The sequence below is a fragment of a genome, unplaced genomic scaffold (genome assembly GCF_019419815.1).
Source record: "Pyrus x bretschneideri cultivar Hongxiangsu unplaced genomic scaffold, Pyrus_bretschneideri_v1 Contig3, whole genome shotgun sequence".
NCBI lineage: Eukaryota > Viridiplantae > Streptophyta > Magnoliopsida > Rosales > Rosaceae > Pyrus > Pyrus x bretschneideri.
In genome coordinates, this window is record NW_025999612.1 from 2,175,536 (window position 1) to 2,196,069 (window position 20,534).

Genomic DNA, 20,534 nt, shown 5'->3' on the forward strand with positions numbered 1-20,534 from the left:
CCTTAAGAGTAAGTTTCGCCCCTCTAAGACAATGTCTCGGTGTAGTAGGTTATGGCGTCCTACCCTCTGGAATACAACAACCTATGATCCTTGTAAGTGTACACTCGCAATACTCGGATTGAGTGAACAACTCGATTCTTTCCTTTGGCATACAAGAGGTGAAAATTATAATAGCATTTGAGAGAATACATGAGATTAAGAGAAGAGAGACGATGGGATCCTTTTGAACTAGTGGAATTTGTAGGAAAGAAAAAATTTGAAATTCAATAGCCAAAATCTTTTCCAGGGAAAAAGATAGAATATATATATATATATATGACAAAATACAAAAGGACTTTGGAGGATTAAAGAGATGATTGATTAGGCAGCACCACATGACACGCCCAATCTTGATATTCCCTGAACATCAGGGTAGGCACATGCCTGCTGACACCCAGAGGTGACGAAGCCATATTAGAATACATGGTTACAAGAAATAAATAAGACTTATAAATTTAAATATCATGAATATGCAATTTAGGAATGTGTTTGGAGTATACACTAATCTAGAATACTAAAATATATATATATATATATATATATATATATATAATTGAATGAATAAGAGGATGGGTCCTACATTGAGAGGACTCGAAGATGCTGATGCGAAAGTGCATTGACGCTGAGACTATACGCCTCAATTCTAGGTCCTGAGGTGGATCAAAACAAACATGAGTGGACCAAGTTGATATATATATATATATATATATAATACTGAAACAGTTGTCAACATACTAATCTCCAAAGTTTTATGAAAACATCAATAGCATAATATGTAATAGGTTTTTTGAAAACCCTAGCATGCCATAAAATCTTCATGAAACATATCTCGTATATAGTGTGCTAGCTAGTGATATCAATATCAGTATCTCTCGGCCCGAAGCCATCAATATATACCTCATGCCTGCCATATATCTCCCTATCGAAAGGGTGACACCACTTTGCAACATGCGTTCTTTAGGATAGGGTGGTGCCACGTGGCAAAGGAGAGAGAAAGAGAATCTTAAAGGGAGGGTCTGGATTGGATTAGGATAGGGGGCCAATTTGCAAGATTACATAAACTTTTATGGGAAATGTAAAATTAAATTTGGGGAGGGGTTTTACGATCTACCCCCTTTATAAGAATTTTGTCCCCAAAATTACAAACTCAACTAAAAAGATACGGGTACTTCTCATCGAATCCTCCATTTCCTATAGCTTCCTCGACGACATGGTTTCTCCACATCACTTTTACCAATGGGATGACTTTATTCCTCAAGGTTTTCTTCTGCCAGTCAATGGTCGCCACTGGCTCCTCGACGTAACTCGCATCCTGATTCTAGTGGTTTCGGCTGAATAGCATGAGAGGGATCCGACACATACTTCCAAAACATGAAAATATGAAAAACATGAATTTGTGCCAACTTTGATGGTAGCTCCAATCTATAAACAACTGCACCAATCCTCTCAGTAATCTGGTAGGGGCCAACATATTGAGAACTCAACTTTCCTTGCTTACCAAAATGAACCACACCCTTCCAGGGAGACAACTTCAGGAAAACAAAGTCACCAACCTTATACTCACGGTCCCTGGAGTGTTGGTCCACAATGCTTTTTTGTCCGTCTTGTGCTGCCTTCATGCCACACTTGGGTCGGTTTCTGGGCTACTTTCAAACACTCATATCTTCTTCGTTACTCAACCAAATCGAGTGATTCAAAAACCAAAGTTGTAGTATTCCATGAGATTAAGAGAATGGTACCTTGTAATATGCTAAATCACCATGGTTTGGTAGGAAAACACCTCGAAAGGTCTGTTAACTTTGAATTGGCAAAACCAATCACATCACAAGAACTTATCGCCATTCTCATGTCTAATTTTTATAGTGTTGAACCAACATGTAACATCCCACATCACCCAGGGGAGTGATCCTTATATGTATATTCCCATCCCTACCTAGCACGAGGCCTTTTGGGAGCTCACTGGCTTCAGGTTCCATGGGAACTCCGAAGTTTAGCGAGTAGCGCATGAGAGCATTCCCAGGTCGGGGCCGAAAGCGGACAATATCGTGCTACGGTGGTGGAGCGAGCCCGGGAAGTGATCCGTCCTGGGTCGGGATGTGACAATTTGGTATCAGAGCCTAACCCTGGGCGTGGTGTGCCAACGAGGACGTTGGGGCCCTTAAGGGGGTGGATTGTAATATACCACATCACCCAGGGGAGTGATCCTTATATGTATATTCCCATCCCTACTTAGCACGAGGCCTTTTGGGAGCTCACTGGCTTCAGGTTCCATGGGAACTCCGAAGTTAAGCGAGTAGCGCATGAGAGTATTCCTAGGATGGGTGACCCATCGGTAAGTTCTCGTGTGAGTTCCCAGAAACAAAACCGTGAGGGCGTGGTCAGGGCCCAAAGCGGACAATATCGTGCTACGGTGGTGGAGCGGGTCCGGGAAGTGATCCGCCCCGGGTCGGGATGTGACAAACAACAATAACGTTAAATGGCAAAAAACATTAAATAAACGAACCCTTAACAAACTGCCCATTTCGTTCTTAATGAAATTCAAGAACAATATCTTCACAACAATATGCATGCATTTCAAAGTTTTAAACAGCAGTTTCACTAACATATATTCAAATCATTCTTTCCTACTTTCTCAATGTAATTGTTTCTTGAATCCATATTTTTCTCATTATTGCATGAAGAAAAAAAATTCTATCTTTAGATTGTTGAAGCAATATTAGAAAATATGAAAAATAACAATATAATTTCAATGCTAATAATCATAAAGAAATTCACAACATCAATTATATATAAGATTAATATAAACAACTAGAGAGAAAGTTAGAATAACTGACAAACTTGGAGATTAAGGCTTGTATAAATGCAATGTCCTAAAGATAGAATTTCGCCCCTACTCTTGTGCTTGTAGTTCGGTAGGCGTCCATCTCCCAGGATTCAACAATCTATAATCCGAAGTCAAAGAACTTCAATCTTCGGACTCTGGCGAACTTTATATATTCCATACTCTCAAGACACGACTCGGAATTTGACTCACGAAGCATGAGAGAAACAAAGTGGGGAAACCCTATTTCTCAAGAGTAAAAATTAACTCTAATTTTCTATCTCTAATACCAATGGTTTCATGGGTTTAAATAGAATTCAATTTCTACTTATTAAGGAGATGTAACTTTTCATCCATAAGTATACATCACTTATCAAGGAATGCACCTAAACAACATAACCTTTCCAAGAAATTGGTTAACAATATTTGTCATTCAATTATTAAAATTATATATTACAATATATAATTTCCAACACCATTAGCATCAAATAAACCTTTTATACCATTGTTCGGAGACGATTAGACATTTTTTGATGAAAATGCCGAGTGTTCCTGTCCCCATCCCAAATCCAGGTTACTTTGGAACGTTGTTTCCCGTGAGACTCCTCTTGAGAGAGTAAAGATTCAAGTTTACTAAGGAGAGTTCTGCCAAGGGCCCAAGATCCCATTCCTTCGAATCCGAGGGGTGTTAAAAAAGAACTTTCAACTAGTCTCTGGTAATCTTTATCTCCTCCTTCACTGATGCCAAGGATTGCTTCCACTTCAACAACTTGATGCGTGCTACCACTTGAGCGCAGTCCTCTCGTTGAAGCCACGCCTCTTCAAAGCGAAATTGCTTGTGTTTTCGTTGATTTTGATTAGGGCCTTGCTTGACTTGAAGAAGAATAGGAATGTGGTCAAAAGTGAGCGGTGCAAGATAGATGACTTGCGAATATCGGAAGAGATTACGACATCCCGCATTAGCAAGACACCGATCCAACTGACATTCCGTATTCACCGCAGTAAACTACGACTTATGGTGCATCAAGATAAGACGATTTTCAAGTCACATAATTTGTGGAAGTTTGCTGAAGAAGGCTATAAGCTTCCCTCATAAACAGGCGATGAACTAACTGAGAAGAAGCAGATTGCAACTCAAGATCTTATTGCACAAGATGCTAGAGCTCTGGGATTGATTCAAGGCGCAGTGTTTGATGAAATCTTCCCAATGATTGCAAATCCAGAGACGGCTAAAACTGCTTGGGACACCTTGAAGCAGGAATACTGAGGTGATTCTCAAGTTCCAGATGTGAAACTACGAGGTACTAGAAGAGATTTATAATATGCTTGAATGCGAAATGATAAAATACTATCTGCTTATTTGACTAGATTGTTTGATTTGATTTACCATATGAAGATGTATGGTGATGAGTTGTCAAATAAGAGAATAGTTGAAAAAATGTCAATCTGTCTTATTCCTAGCTATGATAATATCTACAATGCATGGACACGGGAGAAATCCATCGTATCCCGTATCTGACACGCTGAGGATACGGATACGCGAAGGATACGCATGGATACGCGCCCGATACGTATCGGAATGAAGAGATACGTTTAGGGCTGATAAGATACGCATATCGTATCGTCCAGATACCCATATCCTACATTTCAGATACGTTTGAAACTAAAATAGGAGGATAATCAGAAAAAAAAAAAAAAAAAAATCACAATAAATCCGCATAGAATCGTGATTGATCGAAGCTAGCTAACTGAAATCACTCTAAAATCGGAGGATAATAAGAAAAAATAAAATAAAACTCGGATTTACCTCTCGAACCTCATAACATAAATCACTCTTGTTGGGAGACTTTCACGAATCAGACCGTCATCTGCAACCGTTCCATCATCTTCATCTGCAACTGCGCCGTCGTCTCCATCTTCTCCGTCTACAACTGCGCCGTCGTCTCCTTCTTCTCTATCTGTAACTCCAGGTGAGTACTGAAAGTCTGAAAGTTTGAAAGAAAGAAACTAAAAGCTTTAAGCCTTTAACTGATTATAAAATGTAAAGCCATTTGCTTTTCCAAACAATAATATATTATAATACTACTACCCACAATAATATATTATAATACCCATACTACTACCCACAATAATATATTATAATACCCATACCACTACCCTTCGAATCTGATGAAGCTTTTTGCTTTTCTGTTTGTAATTTTTTGTATTATTATAATATTCTTCTGATGAAGCTTGTTGTTTTTCTGTTTTTAACTTTTTGTATTATTATAATATTCTTCTGATGAAGCTTGTTGCTTTTCTGTTTACTTTTCTGTTTTTAACTTTTTGTATTATTATAATATTCTTGTATTTTGCATATTATAATATATTATTGTGTAGTGGTATGAATATTTAGATTATAATAATTTTATGTATATGCTTTCATGATGTGTTTTTTTATGTACATGCTTTCATAATGGATTAACTCTTACTGTTTATAACTTTATATGTTTGTTGACTTAGGAAAATGAATCATCCTGATAATCATGCGAATGATAATACTAATCTGGATGATAATGCTAATCCGGATGAGATTGTAGAAAATTATCACACTCCGTTGTGGAAGTATGTCAAAAACCTCGAAAAAGTGGGAAATAAAGGAGGAGGAAATACTGAATTTAAATGCAATTATTGTCAGAAAACTTATAAAGGATCCTACCCTAGGGTCAAGTATCATTTGTTAAAAATGGCTGGAAACGGGATCGCGCCTTGCAGCAAGGTTACTAATGAAAATCTTGCAGAAATGAAAAAGTTAATTCAAGAGTGTGAATATAAGCTGAAGAGTTCTGCTCTTAAGAATGTGTCTTTGCCCAATACTGGTTCTTTCTGTTATGATCTACCTGAAGTGAATCTTGATCCAAAGAAGAGAAAAGGAACAAGTGGGCCTCTCAGTAAAGCTTTTAACAAGGAAGCTCAAGATCAATGTGATGCCGAGGTTGCAAGGATGTTTTAAACAGGTGGCTTATCATTTAACCTTGCAAGAAATCCGCACTATCGAAACTCATATGTTCGTGCTTCTACACTTCCAGGGTATGTTCCACCAGGTTACAATGCACTAAGAACCACTCTTCTGCAACAAGAGAAGAGTCACATTGAACAATGCCTCCAACCAATCAAACGCACATGGAGCACTAAAGGTGTAAGTTTGTGTAGTGATGGGTTGACAGATGCACAAAGGAGACCACTAATTAATATTATGGCAACTTGTGAAAGCGGGCCTATGTTCTTGAGGGCAATTAATTGTGAAGGTGAATATAAAGACAAGCATTGTATTGCCAACTTTCTCACAGAAGCTATCAAAGAAATTGGTCATGAAAATGTTGTTCAAGTGATCACTGACAATGCTCCTGTCTGTAGAGCTGCTGGGTTACTTATTGAGGCTCACTATCCCCATATCTTTTGGACACCCTCTGTTGTTCACACTCTTAATCTTGCTTTGAAGAGTATATGCTCTCCGAAACAAACAAATGTTTCGTACGATGACTGCAATTGGATTTCAACTATTGCTAGTGATGTTTGGTCCATAAAATTTTTTATTATGAACCATAGCATGAGATTGTCCATGTTTAATGAACATTGCAAACTAAAGTTGCTCTCCATTGCCGAAACAAGGTTTGTTTTCTCCACTTTTTTTTTTTTCTTTTCTTATTCAATTATGAGCTATCCTAATTTTAAAATTTTTCAGATTTGCTTCCACACTTGTGATGCTTAGAAGATTTAAGGAAGTAAAGGAAGGTTTACAACAAATGGTGATTAGCCCGAATTGGGCTTTGTACAAAGAAGATGATTTGGTTAAAGCAATGTCGGTGAAGCAAAAAATATTGGATGAGTACTTTTGGGAGAAGATTGATTATATTCTTTTCTTTACAGCTCCAATATATGAGGTTATTAGAATGGCTGATACAGATAAACCTTGTCTTCACTTGGTGTATGAGTGGTGGGATACTATGATTGAAAAGGTGAAAGCTGCTATCTACAGGAATGAGCGCAAGGCATTACATGAAAAAAGCAGCTTTTTTGATGCGGTGTATCGCATTTTATTGGAGCGATGGACTAAAAGTAGCACACCACTTCATTGTTTGGCGCATAAATCCAACGTAATGATTTTGCTAATATCCTTATAAACTCTTATAAATTAATCTTTAGCTTTATGATTATATTTTTAAAGTGCTATTTCTTTTATTTTAGGTATTATAGTTCAGAATGGCTCCAAGAAGACCCTAGTCGGGTTGCTCCACACCGAGATGTTAAGCTTACAACTGAAAGGAAAAAGTGCTTTGAGAGATACTTTTCCAATGAGGAAATTAGAAGAAGTATCAATGTGGAGTATGCCTCTTTCTCTATGTGCTTGAATGACTTTGGAGCTATTGATTCTATGAATGATAGGTTTCATTTGGAACCAGTGATGTGGTGGATTGTCCATGGAGCTTCTACACCTAGTCTCCAATCCATAGCGTTGAAGCTACTTGGACAACCTTGTTCCTCCTCTTGTTGTGAAAGAAATTGGAGCACTTATAGTTTTATTCACTCTCTAAGAAGGAACAAGATTACACCACAAAGAGCGGAGGATTTGGTATTTGTGCATAATAATCTTCGTCTTTTATCAAGGAATAGCTCAACCTACAAAGAAGGTATTACTCAATTGTGGGATGTTGGAGGAGATGGCTTTGAAAACTTGGGTGAAGAAAGTGTCGGGATGCTTGATATTGCTAACCTTTCACTTGATGAACCGTCATAGGAGACTACTTTGATTACTGGAGGAGACATCATGAACATGGAAGTTGAATGAGACTTTTTTTTTTATTTTTTATTTTAATTTCGTTTGGATGATCTTTTTACTTTTTTCAAGTTTTAAGGCTAATTGCTTATTGGATGAACTATCTTTCTAAATGTTTAGAGTTTATTGAAATAAATTTGAATGCTTATTTTATAATGTTTTAGATATGTGTGTGTATATATATATATATATTTTTTTTTTTTTTTTAATTGCCGTATCCTTGACGTATCGTGTCCTCATTTTTAGAAATTTCACGTATCCCCGTATTCGTGTCCGTGTCCGTGTCCATGCATCATAGGATAATATAGTTTCTGTGACAGAGGGAAGTAAGAAGCTAGATGAGATTAATATACTGGGATTGTAGCTACTCTAAAAGGATTTGAGTAGAGATTGCTTAGACATGCTGAAGAGAGTGAAGTCACTGAAAGGGCCTTTAGCAGTCTACATATAACTCCTAAGGATGGTTCACAAGGTAACAGTGCTAAGGGAAATAAATTGTGGAAGAATAAGGAGAAGAAATAAGGGTTTAAGACTGTTGACAGACCAAGTGCATTTGTTAAGCACAGTGGAAATAAGGAAAATGGTAAGGAGGTGCGCAAATACAGTGATAAGTTACACTATGGCACTTGTTTGTTCAAGGGCAAGCTTAAATGTCACAGATGTGACAAATTTGGTCATATAGCCGGGCCTGCCATAGCAAGGTGAATAAGCTTGTTCACCATGCTAAGTATGTAGAAGATGAAGCCTTTATGTTCTATGCTTGCCATTCTGCAGAGGTTGTGAAACAAGCGTAGTGTTTGGTACATTGACAATGGATGTAGCAATCATATGATATCACATGAATCCTTGCTGATCAATGTTGACAAATTTTGTGACATTCAAGGTGAAAATGGGAAACGATGAACTAGTGCAAGCTACTGGAAAAGGTACGTTAGTGAAGATTGTGACATTTAAGGATTGTAGCAGAAAGTGGATTGCAAAAAGTGGACAGCCATTGCAGTGAAGGAAGGTCGATGGAAGGCTGGATTGAAGTGAAGAATTCCAAGTTCCATTCTTAATTCTTTGTTAAGTTCAAATGTAAATGAACGGTTGAGATTAGACTAACTCATAGGCTAGGATTGCACCAGTTGTCATAACAATTGATGCATTTTAAGTTGTACTTGTGCATTGCACGTGAGTTTGCTAAGCATATTGAGCGTGTGAGATTGTAACAGTTACTTTTTTTTTTTTTAAGTTTTAACGAAAAACTCCCGGTATTATTCACTTTTAACGAAAAATCATATTTTTATCTTTCCCTGATACTATTCACTACACATTTATTTGTCATTTTTTCATTAAAACTAAAGTTTTTTTTTGGATTTTTTGTTAGTTTTCCTTTTTTTCCCCTATCTCCTCTTACTCATGCTTTGTGTGAGAGAGGTGTGTAATCAAATAAAAAGAAAGGTTTTAGGTTTGATACTTATCAAAGGCGAATTTGAACCACATTATTGCTAACCTATTGTGAGGTTAGGTCCACCCCCTCCCCCTTAGTGTAGATAATACAATTCTAGAATCTAACTTCCAAACTTTCAAGAAGGAAATGCATTAAAATCGTGTGCAGAATAGAACTTCGACGAACTATGGGATGCTCTCGAGTCTAGCCTGGGAAACCAGCTCTAACAACATTACCAATTTTGGAATGTGATCTTCCTACCAATGTCTATCTCGTAGTGCATTTACTGATAAATAGATGCCAGGAAACTTAGGAAGTCCACGCATTACAAATACAGAATACAATAGAACAGAAACATATTAGTTTAGAAGCAAAAGGTACATTGATGATGTTCCATGTGCAACATGATAATAAGGATCCTTGACAAAATTCCTGGTCTTCGAATTGTATAGAAAACAATAACCGGCCGAAAGGTGCAACGTTAGGACTCATGCATATAAAATACAACCAAATATTATAATCTAGATATGCTATAACGGCTAACCTTATACTCAGGTGATTTCGAGATATGCTCCATTAGAAGATGGTGCATTGCTTGAAAATGTAATCCATGTGGTGCAACAAGACGTGACTGCTTAAACTGCATTTGCATGTTGATGATGTGATCATGACTTCCCTTGTCACATTTTATGCTTCCGTATCAGAACCATTTCAATCATCAATAACAACAACAACAACTATAACAACAAAACCTTATCCTACTAAGTGGAGTCGGCTATATGAATCCTAGAACTCCGTTAAACTCGGTTTTGTGCCAAGCTAGCCTTCTGTTACATTCAAGTACTCAAAGTCTTTTCTTAGGGTCCCTTTCCAAGTCTTCCTCTACCCCTTAGACCATGAGCCTCTGTCTGTAATTGGATCTTCTAACCAGAATATCTGTAGGTATTCGTTTCACATTTTCAAATCACTTTAACCGATTTTCTCTCATATTATCTTCAATTTCAGCTACTCCTACTTTACCTCGGATATCCTCTCTCAAGCCTATCCTTTTTTGTGTGCCTAATGTGTATTTAAACTAACTCAAATAATAGATTAATTTAAACCAAATTAAACTCGCAAGCACGAATCAATTGTAGTAATATATGCAAATACGAGGTCCATTCCACAGGGATTGCTTTAACACCAATTTAACCGATTAATCATGCTAGACTTCATTAAACAAACAAAGAATAGATAGAATTGAATAATTGAGTAATTGATTAAGACTAAAATTAACAAGAAAAAGAAAAGACAATTAACTAAAACAAACACACGACACAAGAAAGCCTAAGGTTATGAATCCACCAATAACAATCCTATTTACTTTTCCTAAAGCCAATTACTATCCAATTACCATGCCAATGTTAAAGGTTGTTCTTTCTAAGGTATGAATTAATCCGTGGTCAGGCATCAACTCTTGTATCTCTACATGATAATTATATCCTATTGGTTAGACATACAATTAAAACCCATTAAGTGTAGAAGAATCATGTCAACCAAGTAGGACTAGCTTGATATTGGTCATCCTCACTAGTTTGTCTACTCTTCTTAATCTTAGGTCATCCTCATAGATTTATCTAATGCAAAATTCCTAAAGGTGATCAGTCATTAGAAATTCGAACCTAGAATAAAATACCCACAAAGATTAAGAATCTAACATGGCATATAATCGGATAATAATCAACAAAGTACTTCGCAAATATTCATGCCATGGCTTCATCATAAACCTTAGAAAATAATTTAGTTACACATAGAAATAAAAAAAAAAAAAAAAAAGATAGAACCCGGAATCCATGGCAAAGCACGTCCCTAAGCTCTTCTTCACTTATTGCGGAGATGGTGAATGATAGTATGGTGTGGGTGATATGAGGGATGCGGGGGTGGATGGATGGATATCTTAGAGAGAGCTTAGGGCACTTATTTATATACTAGAAAAACCCTAAAAGGTCTGGGAGAAAGTCTCCTAAAATAAAACAAACTCCTAAACAATTAATGACACAAACTAGGAAAGAATCCTTGTTGACTTAGGAAACACGTCATCTGCCTTGCACGCCAGTTTTGGGGTCAATTTATCTTCTTGAAAATTCTGTAAAAATATGAGAAATGTAGCTTTATCTCTTATCTTTCCAAGCATATATCCACACGTCACTAGGAAAAATCAAGAAAGCTCCAAATCTTCATTCTCCCACAGCTGTGAAATTCTGACAGGAAAACAACTTTTGCGAAATTGATTTGTAAAACTGGAATGAATGGCTCCATGGAAAATTATGAAATTTGGATACAACTATCTTCGGCCTCTTAGCTTCCTTATCCAATTGAACTTGCATAAAAAATCCTTTGGAAAGTCGAATTATCACCAAAAACGTCCTGCATGCGCAGATTGGCTGAAACTGAGAAAAGGAAAGTAATAAGGCTCTTTTATAATCAATTCCTTAACAAAACCTAGGGATTATTAACATGAAATATGGTAAATAATGCACCTATCAAATACCCCCAAACTTCGCTTTTGCTAGTCGTCGAGGAAAACAAAAATAAAAAACAACAATGAAACAATAGACCTTCCATAAATTAGCCTCAAAGCAATCAAGAGATGGTCACCAAACTTAAGAGAATTAAACATTTTTCAAAGTAGAATTAACCAAACCTTACACAACATTCTCAAGTGTAATGAGTGAAATAACCAATATCAATACAACTTACTCAACCCAGATAGGTATATGCAAACTAGAGCTTCCACTTCAAATTATCCACCATGAATATCACTTAGAAAGAAATCACACATTAAAGGGCAAAGTGTTTCACTCAAATCATGATATGCAATACAAAACCCCATAATCTTGCTCATCATATCAACTCTCCACTAATGTAAATCAATGCAACACCAAAGATCAAAGGTCTTTACAAGGGTTGTAACGATAGGCTAGGGTATGAGCGATCAAAGAAAGGATATGGAAAAACTAAAGCTTAAGAAATACCAAGATATCTTCATAATGTAACTTGGTCGGCCCTCTTTTGAAACTTGGGTCTTCTATTATTGGCATCCAGGACTCATGTCGAAGGATGGAACAATTTCGAACTCTTCTTTTCTAATTCTTTTGATTTTTTTTTTCTCTCTTTTTCTTCGATTCTTTTTTTTTTTTTCCAAAGAAGAATAAAATAATAATACTACACATGGTACCTCGGTACACGCCACTTATTTATTGTAGAACCTAACCTTTATCTTCATTGACATTCACTTAATATCTCCTAAGCTATAGGGTATGGCTAATATAGGTTAAATAGGTAAGGATGAATATGGGTAATGAAAGAAAAGGCTAAGTGGGGTAACTAGGGATAATATAACATAAAAGGTTGGTTAGAAAAGCTCAAACGATCCAAACATGGCCTTAATCATCTCTCTAATGTTGCATGACATAGGATTCGCCTTGAGAGATATTGGGGCAAGTTCTAGTGAATGATAATGCTATCATGAAACTCACAAGAAAGAATATGCAAGAGGCTCAAAATCTCACAAAGGTTCAATAAGTTTTCACTTAAAATCCACATATAATTCTCTAAGTTAAAAGCTAATCATAGTAAAATTGGTTATTTGTATAAAATAAAATTGAGAATGATCATGGAAAAATCTGTTTAACCATACAAAACGATTGAAATTTTACATAAAAAGAACCAATTCAAATAAGTTTGTGACCTAGAAGAAAGTGAATTATTATCATGGACTTATGGAAGGTCAAACTAAAAGAAAACGACTCAAGAAAAAGAAAATCTTTTTGAATTTTTTTCTTCTGTTTTTTTATATGACATTAAATTTTAAATAAATGACACATTAGGAAAAAAAAAAACTAAAGAAAAAACAAACCAAGACCTAAAAAGTATGGAAACGACCAAATCAAATTAAATAGATTTCAGCAAAATCAACTCCTAGCAAACTATAATCGAACAGTGCTTTTGAAGACCATAAACTTTTCGATTTTTTTTTTTTCCTACTTTCAATGCTTATAAAACTACTTATAAAACTTAAATCCAATGCCTACCCCTAAACTTAAACTAAACATTGTCCTCAATTTTTAAAACATAGAAAACATAACAAATAACACATTTAAAGAGAGGGTGTGAAAAACTTCCCCGGATTTTTTATTGGAGTATGAATGAACAACGTTGAAGCGCGATGCGAATCACCATATAACGAATTCCCCCAAACTTGAATCTTGGAAGCCCATGCTCATGCAACACAAGAAAGAAATTAAAAACTAATTTAAAAAACAAAATGAAAACTACAAAAATAAAGGAAAGATTTAGAAAACTTGGGTTGCTTCCCAACCCAAACTTGAATCTTGGAAGCCCATGCTCATGCAACACAAGAAAGAAATTAAAAACTAATTTAAAAAACAAAATGAAAACTACAAAAATAAAGGAAAGATTTAGAAAACTTGGGTTGCTTCCCAAGAAGCGCTTCTTTATAGTCATGAGCTAGACTGTGCCGAAATTAAGTGAAGGATGGTGGATAATTGAAATGGGGAACCACTCCATGCATCTTCTTCTTTTTCCCCTTCTTCCACCTTGTAGCTTTGAAATTTGGTGTCGATACAAGGCAATGAGGCACTACATACTTTTGGTTCTTCAATTTCAAAGCTTGAGACTTCTTTCGATTCTTCATCTTTTTCCGTTGTCTCTTCCACCATATTTTGGCCATTAGACTGAAAGTGAGTTGAGCATGCATAACTTCAATTTTTGGTTCAATTCCAAACTCTCTTCCATAATTTGAGCAGTGGACTTCAAAAGGATCTTTGAATTGATGTAGAATGAATGAATTTGAAACTTTAGAATCAGTAGTGTTAAGGATGTGGCACTCAGGAATATCCAATGGAGATGGATTTGCGTCTAGCACTTTAATATTTGACACTTCATCAACAACTTGAATGTCGGCATAAAGGGACCAGTTAGTAATGACTCTTTGGCTAAGTGACTCATTCAAAGGGTCCTCCAACTTTGAGTTTTCTATCTTTTCTTCACCTTCTGCTAATTCACTCAACTCGTGGTCGATGTCCTTCTCAATTCTCAATGCAATGTGGGCACTATCTTGTTCATGGAATGCATCTTGCTCAATTGGATTAACTTCGGGTTCACTTAGAAATATATCTTGGTCTCTTGCACTCACTATTGCAGCAAATTGTCCAACTTGCTTCTCCAATTTTGCTATTGCATGAGCGTGTGCTCGCTCCTCTTGTTGGAATGTTTGCTGGAACGCTTGCTGCCCTTGTTGGAGAGCTTGCAAAATTTGAGAGGTGGTTTGTTGATATTGCATATTAGCTTGAACCATCAGCGCAAAAGTTTCTTCCCATGAAGGTTTGTGGGTTTCATAGGTGTGGCTTCTTGTATAAACTCTGAGAATTGAGCACTAGGCCAATGTTCCATCGGAAATTGTTGATACCAAGCCATCGGGTATTTGCCTGGAAAAAGAAAATTGACAATAGTGAAAGAAGGAATGAAAGAAAATTAATTGATGAAAAAGAAAAATTAAACCAAAGAACTACTACTCCTAATAACTCATGGATTACAAACAAAAGACTCCAACTAACTCAAGGATTTCAACTAAGAATTGAATAGGATGACAAAGAAGACTACCGTTTTTTATTTTTATTTTATATATATATATATATATATATATATATATATAAAAGAAAATAGAAAGAAAGAAAAATAAAAGAACTACATAAATAAAAATAGAAAATGAAAAATAAAATTTAGTAAAGCGCAATCAACAAGCCAAATCGGGATTAAGGGGCAATCCCTGGCAACGGCCCCAAAAACGTGATGTGTATTTAAACTAACCTAAATAATAAATTAATTTAAACCAAATTAAACTTGCAAGCGCATGAATCAATTATAGTCATATATGCAAACACGAGGTCGATCCCACAAGGATTGCTTTAACACCAATTTAACCGATTAATCATGCTAGATTTCATTAAACAAACAAAGGATAGATAGAATTGAATAATTGAGTAATTGCTTAAGACTAAAATTAACAAGAAAAAGAAAAGACAATTAACTAAAACAAACACACAACACAAGAAAGCCTATGGTAATGAATCCACCAATAACAATCCTATTTACTTTTCCTAGAGCCAATTACTATCCAATAACCATGCCAACGTTAAAGGTTGTTCTTTCTAAGGTATGAATTAATCCGTGGTCAGGCATCAACTCTTGTATCTCTACATGATAATTATATCCTATTGGTTAGACATACAATTAAACACATAAAAACCCATTAAGTGTAGAAGAATCATGTCAACCAAGTAGGACTAGCTTGATATTGGTCATCCTCACTAATTTGTCTACTTTTCTTAATCTTAGTTCCAATAAACCTAATTGACTGGTCATCCTCATAGATTTATCTAGATGCAAAATTCCTAAAGGTGATCAGTCATTAGAAATTCGAACCTAGAATAAAATACCCACAAAAATTAAGAATCTAAATGGCATATAATCATATAATAATTAATGAACAAAGTACTTCGCAAATATTCATGTCATGGCTTCATCATAAACCTTAGAAAATAACTTAGTTACACATAGAAATAAAAATAAAAGAAAGATAGAACCTGGAATCCATGGCAAAGCACGTCCCTAAGCTCTTCTTCACTTATTGCGGAGATGGTGAATGGTAGTATGGTGTGGGTGATATGAGGGATGCGGGGGTGGATGGATGGATATCTTAGAGAGAGCTTAGGGAACTTATTTATACTAGAAAAATCCTAAAAGGTCTGGGAGAAAGTCTCCCAAAATAAAACAAACTCCTAAACAATTAATGACACAAACTAGGAAAGAATCCTTGTTGACTTGGGAAACATGTCATTTGCCTTGCACGCCAGTTTTGGGGTCGATTTATCTTCTCGAAAATTCTGTAAAAATATGAGAAACCTAGCTTTATCTCTTATCTTTCCAAGCATATATCCACACATCACTAGGAAAAATCAGGAAAGCCTCCAAATCTTCATTCTCCCACAGCTGCGAAATTCTGACAGGAAAACAACTTCTGTGGAATTGATTTGTAAAACTGGAATGAATGGCTCCATGGAAAATTATGAAATTTGGACACAAAACTATCTTCAGCCTCTTAGCTTCCTTTTCCAATTGGCCTTCCATAAAAAATCCTCCGGAAAGTCGAATTATCACGAAAAACGTCCTGCATGCGTAGATTGGTTGAAACTGAGAAAAGGAAAGTAATAAGGCTCTTTTATAATCAATTCCTTAACAAAGCCTAGGGATTATTAACATGAAAATATGATAAATAATGCACCTATCAGTGCCCACATATCCAATGAAATATTCTCATCTTCGCCACACTCATTTTGTGTACTTGTTGATGCTTCATGATAGGATTTTTATCACACACGCAAAAAGGGTTAAAAACACCTAAAATACTTGCAAGAGAAACAAGGTAGTCGTAGTATAGTCGGCTTTAGTAAGGTCATTTTCTACATGGATTATTAAAACAATTTATATTAAAATCAAATCTTAACTGATTATTTAAAGAAAGTTTTGGAAAAAGGCTCATTTTAAGACCTAAGAAATCAGCAAGTAGGAAAAAAACAAACGAAAACAATTTTTAAAATTAAGTTGTAAAGCACTAGGGTTGTGCTATCACTTTTATATCCCACGTAGTTCTCCCAATTATTTATAACTTATACACACATATTTTGAAAGTTAGGTTTTCCTAAATTATACTCTATTTGGACTCCCAATCTAGAAACGTATATCAAACATGCAATTTGTCTGTGGTATTAAGATCAAATCTAAACATGCATGACTCATTAGCTTTATGAAAAACTTTTGAAAAACCATGCAACCCTTAAGATGTAGTATTCATCCTAAGTGAAATTAAAATTATTAATCACAAGAAACCTTCGTCAATTTTAGGGACTGCCCTTCAACCAAAATTACATTAAATTACTTTTCTAAATATCCTAATAGTTGCAAATCTTCAAGACACTTAGATAGTCTCAAACACGGTAATTAATAATTCAAAACCTGCATGCATAAAATCATAAGCTGAAAAGAAATCTGGCCTCACTGCATGTAGACGGGTGTTAGACAAGGCCCTCACTTAAGGCGCTTTTCTAAAAAGATTGTATATGGCAAAAACATGTTGTATATAGATGCTAGACCAAGCATTCACATAGGACGTTTTCATGTTGTTTGTCTCAAAATCGGCCTTAGCTACAAACATAGGATTTCGGGATCTTTTGGTCCTTCATGTTAAAATCAGTGAAGAAATTGTTGGTTTTGATAAAGAAAGATTGACAAAAACATAAACAATGTTGCAGAATGGGGAGTGCAAAACATTGCTGCTACTGAAGTGATGCTTCAATTGATTTCTCATGTTGGATTCTACCATTGGTGTAGTACAAGCTTATCTCTAAGCTGCCTAATCACTACCAGCTGTTGGTTTCAATCTAAGCCTTACAACACACTTTAATTTAAGCCTTACATGTGGCTATAAGACAAAAATCATCACCTAATTTTATTTAGCATTCAAATTGAAACTAGCCGTTTGACCTTTTTGGACTTCCTTGCTAACTAAGCCATGATCATGGGCAGGATTCATTTAGTTCCAACACTCCCCTCTAAATGAAGTTCTCTTGCAAGTCTTCTCTGATAAAATGAAATTTCCTCTTGATGTGTTTAGTCTTTTGATAAAAGACTGGATTCTCATATTATCCTCACTGTCTCCCTAGTCATTATCACATAATCCTACAAGTATAATAGTTTCTCTCTTTTCATAGCCAATTCCAAAATCAATAGTCCCATATACATACCTGTTTGGCCATGCGTGATGCATATGCGTGTGGGTGAGAGACTTTCCATACAATTCGTGCATGTGTGGAGTGATCAGCACAAAGACACTTAAAAGGGATTAGCATGTTCTGCATGGATGAGAATGGAGGAAGTTGGAACTTGACCAAGCAAAGAGTTGGTGATGATTATCATTGAAAAGTGATAATCATGGTGCCGTCTGAAGGGAAGTATAGTTCGAAATGGACATGGTCTCTTTTGGGGCATGCAAAAGATAAGAATTGAGAATAATTAAATGATGATATCTCCAGTGATATTGCAATTAAATTGCAATATACCTTGCATGCATATGGACATACATGGTGGAAGAAGAAAGTTTGTAGTTGCATTGGGAGTCTTTGACTTTGAGTGACGGCTTTGGATTGGATAAGGCAAGGCTTCTGGGATTAGTATGCAGAGTCCTCACATGGTCTCCAATAGCACAGATTAATCGCCACTTATCATTCAAGCATGCATGTGGTCTCGATCTCGCAAACAAATTCGAGAGGATGGCAATTCGTGAGGTTATTAAAGATAATGTTCTGAGGAATATTATTTTGATTGCTTTGATGCCGCGGCAGATAATCTTCAGCATGGCTAGCAAGCAAATAGTACTATAAATACATAACGCTGTGCAACATTGATAGCCCTCCAATTCAACACACAAACTGTCTTGCGCAAACCTTCACTCTACGCGAAACCTCTCAAACACCTTGAGATTTTTATTTTCTTTTTCCGCCAACACATCTTTAGTTTGGATAAACAACATTGTTGCCGTAAAATCAGCTGATCGCGAAGTACCTTCAGTTTGGATAAACAGATCTGCGTCGAGGCCGGCTGGTTATCTATCCAAGTCTCGGTCGAGAAGAATTTTCGAATCCTTATTGGCAGAGGTCATCTCATTAGCCTTCTCGGCGAAGTGAGGTGTTATAGGTTACTACATTCGGCACATTGAGAGCTGAATTTGATATTGAAATTTGTAGAACTAGCAGACTTGTCTTCAGGCTCTATTCCTCGGTTACAGCCACAAGATCAAGAAGTCAGCAGCGCGCCCAACGCGACATGAACACAATTTACTCCCCAGCCGAGCTCGGCCAACGAGTTGGCACGCCCCGCACACAACCGCATGACGTAGTTAGCTCATTGATTACTCGGCTTGTGTGCCACGTAGGCTTGGTAGTTTTTAGGGTCAACAATACCTTAGGACCTTCTTGGTTGTTCCCATATACAATTTGGTTGAATTACACATGAACCTTGATAGCAAACTAGCAACAAACATGATGTATGACCTACTTGCTGTCAAGTAGAGTAAACTGCCAAATATTTTGTTGTAAAGAGTCTCATTTGCAAGGCCAGAACCGTCACATTTACACAACTTTTCGTTTGCGATTAGTGGAGTAGAAACATATTTATATCCTTTCAGTTTAAACTGCCTACTATTATGATGTAAAGAGTCTCATTTGCAAGGCCTGAACTGTCATCTTTACTCAACTTTTCATTTGCGATCAGTGGAGTAGCAACATATTTATATCCTTGTAGTTCAAACTTGTCAAACAAAGTTCTATATACTTCTGCAGGTGGATAAATATTCCACTTGAACTTTGAATCACTTCATTTATAAGGAAATGACGCAAAAAGTCCTGAATCTGTTATTTCATATTTTCTCATCATATCTTCTTTGAACTTAGTAATCATTTCATCATTGCTTCATGTGAACACAACATCATCCACATATAGAGACATCATATACCTGGGCAGTTCCAAATTTTGAGTGAAATGTAGCTTCACTTGGACTCTTCTTGAACCCACATTGATTGAAATATGAATCAATCTCACTGTAACAAGCTCTTGGGACTTTCTTTAGTCCACATAAAGCTTTCTTCAACTTAAAGATTTTCTCCACTTCATTTGGAACTACAAACCTGGGTGGCTGATCAACATACATTTCTTCTTCTAGTGTTCCATTTAGGAAAGCAGATTTTATATCCAATTGATAAAGCTTCCATCTTTTATGTGCTGCAAGTGCAATTAGAGTTCTTATTGTGTTAAGCCTAGCCAAAGGTGCAAATGTTTAAATCTACTCCTAGTTGATGTGAGTAACCTTTGGCAACTAGCATTGCATTATATTTTTGCACAATTCCATCCAGATTGAGTTTGGTCTTATAGACCTATTTCACTCCAACTATCTGCTTGTCACTTGGTCTATTCACCAAATCTCAAGTTTCATTCTTTCTTCCATGCAGTATCCTTCACAGCCTTTTCAAATGTCTCTGTTCAGAAATTGCAGGTAGCACTTATATCACTGAGATTTCTCATCCTCTGTGGTGTTGAATTATGAGTCATATGATTTTGTACTCTGTGGTGTTAAATGAGGGGTTGAACTTTGAGATGTTTGAAGTGACTGTGGAGGAGTATTTTGAATTGGTGTTTCAGCTTCAATTATAGGTGCAATGTCAATCTCCTCAATGTGGAGTGATGTTGTGATTCTCACTTCAAAATTTGTTTCCCAATTCTATGTGACTTCTTAATTGAAAATAACATCTCTT

At 36.1% G+C, this 20,534-nt stretch overlaps 1 protein-coding gene across 1 annotated transcript; it reads left to right on the forward strand.

Moving 5' to 3' along the window:
* Positions 1-5,366: 5,366 nt before the first annotated feature.
* Positions 5,367-7,637, forward strand: LOC108865555. The gene is made up of 4 exons (XM_048589189.1): positions 5,367-5,823; positions 5,929-6,511; positions 6,585-6,983; positions 7,088-7,637. Exons 1-4 carry the CDS (start codon positions 5,367-5,369, stop codon positions 7,635-7,637), a joined length of 1,989 nt encoding a protein of 662 aa, XP_048445146.1.
* Positions 7,638-20,534: the final 12,897 nt, after the last annotated feature.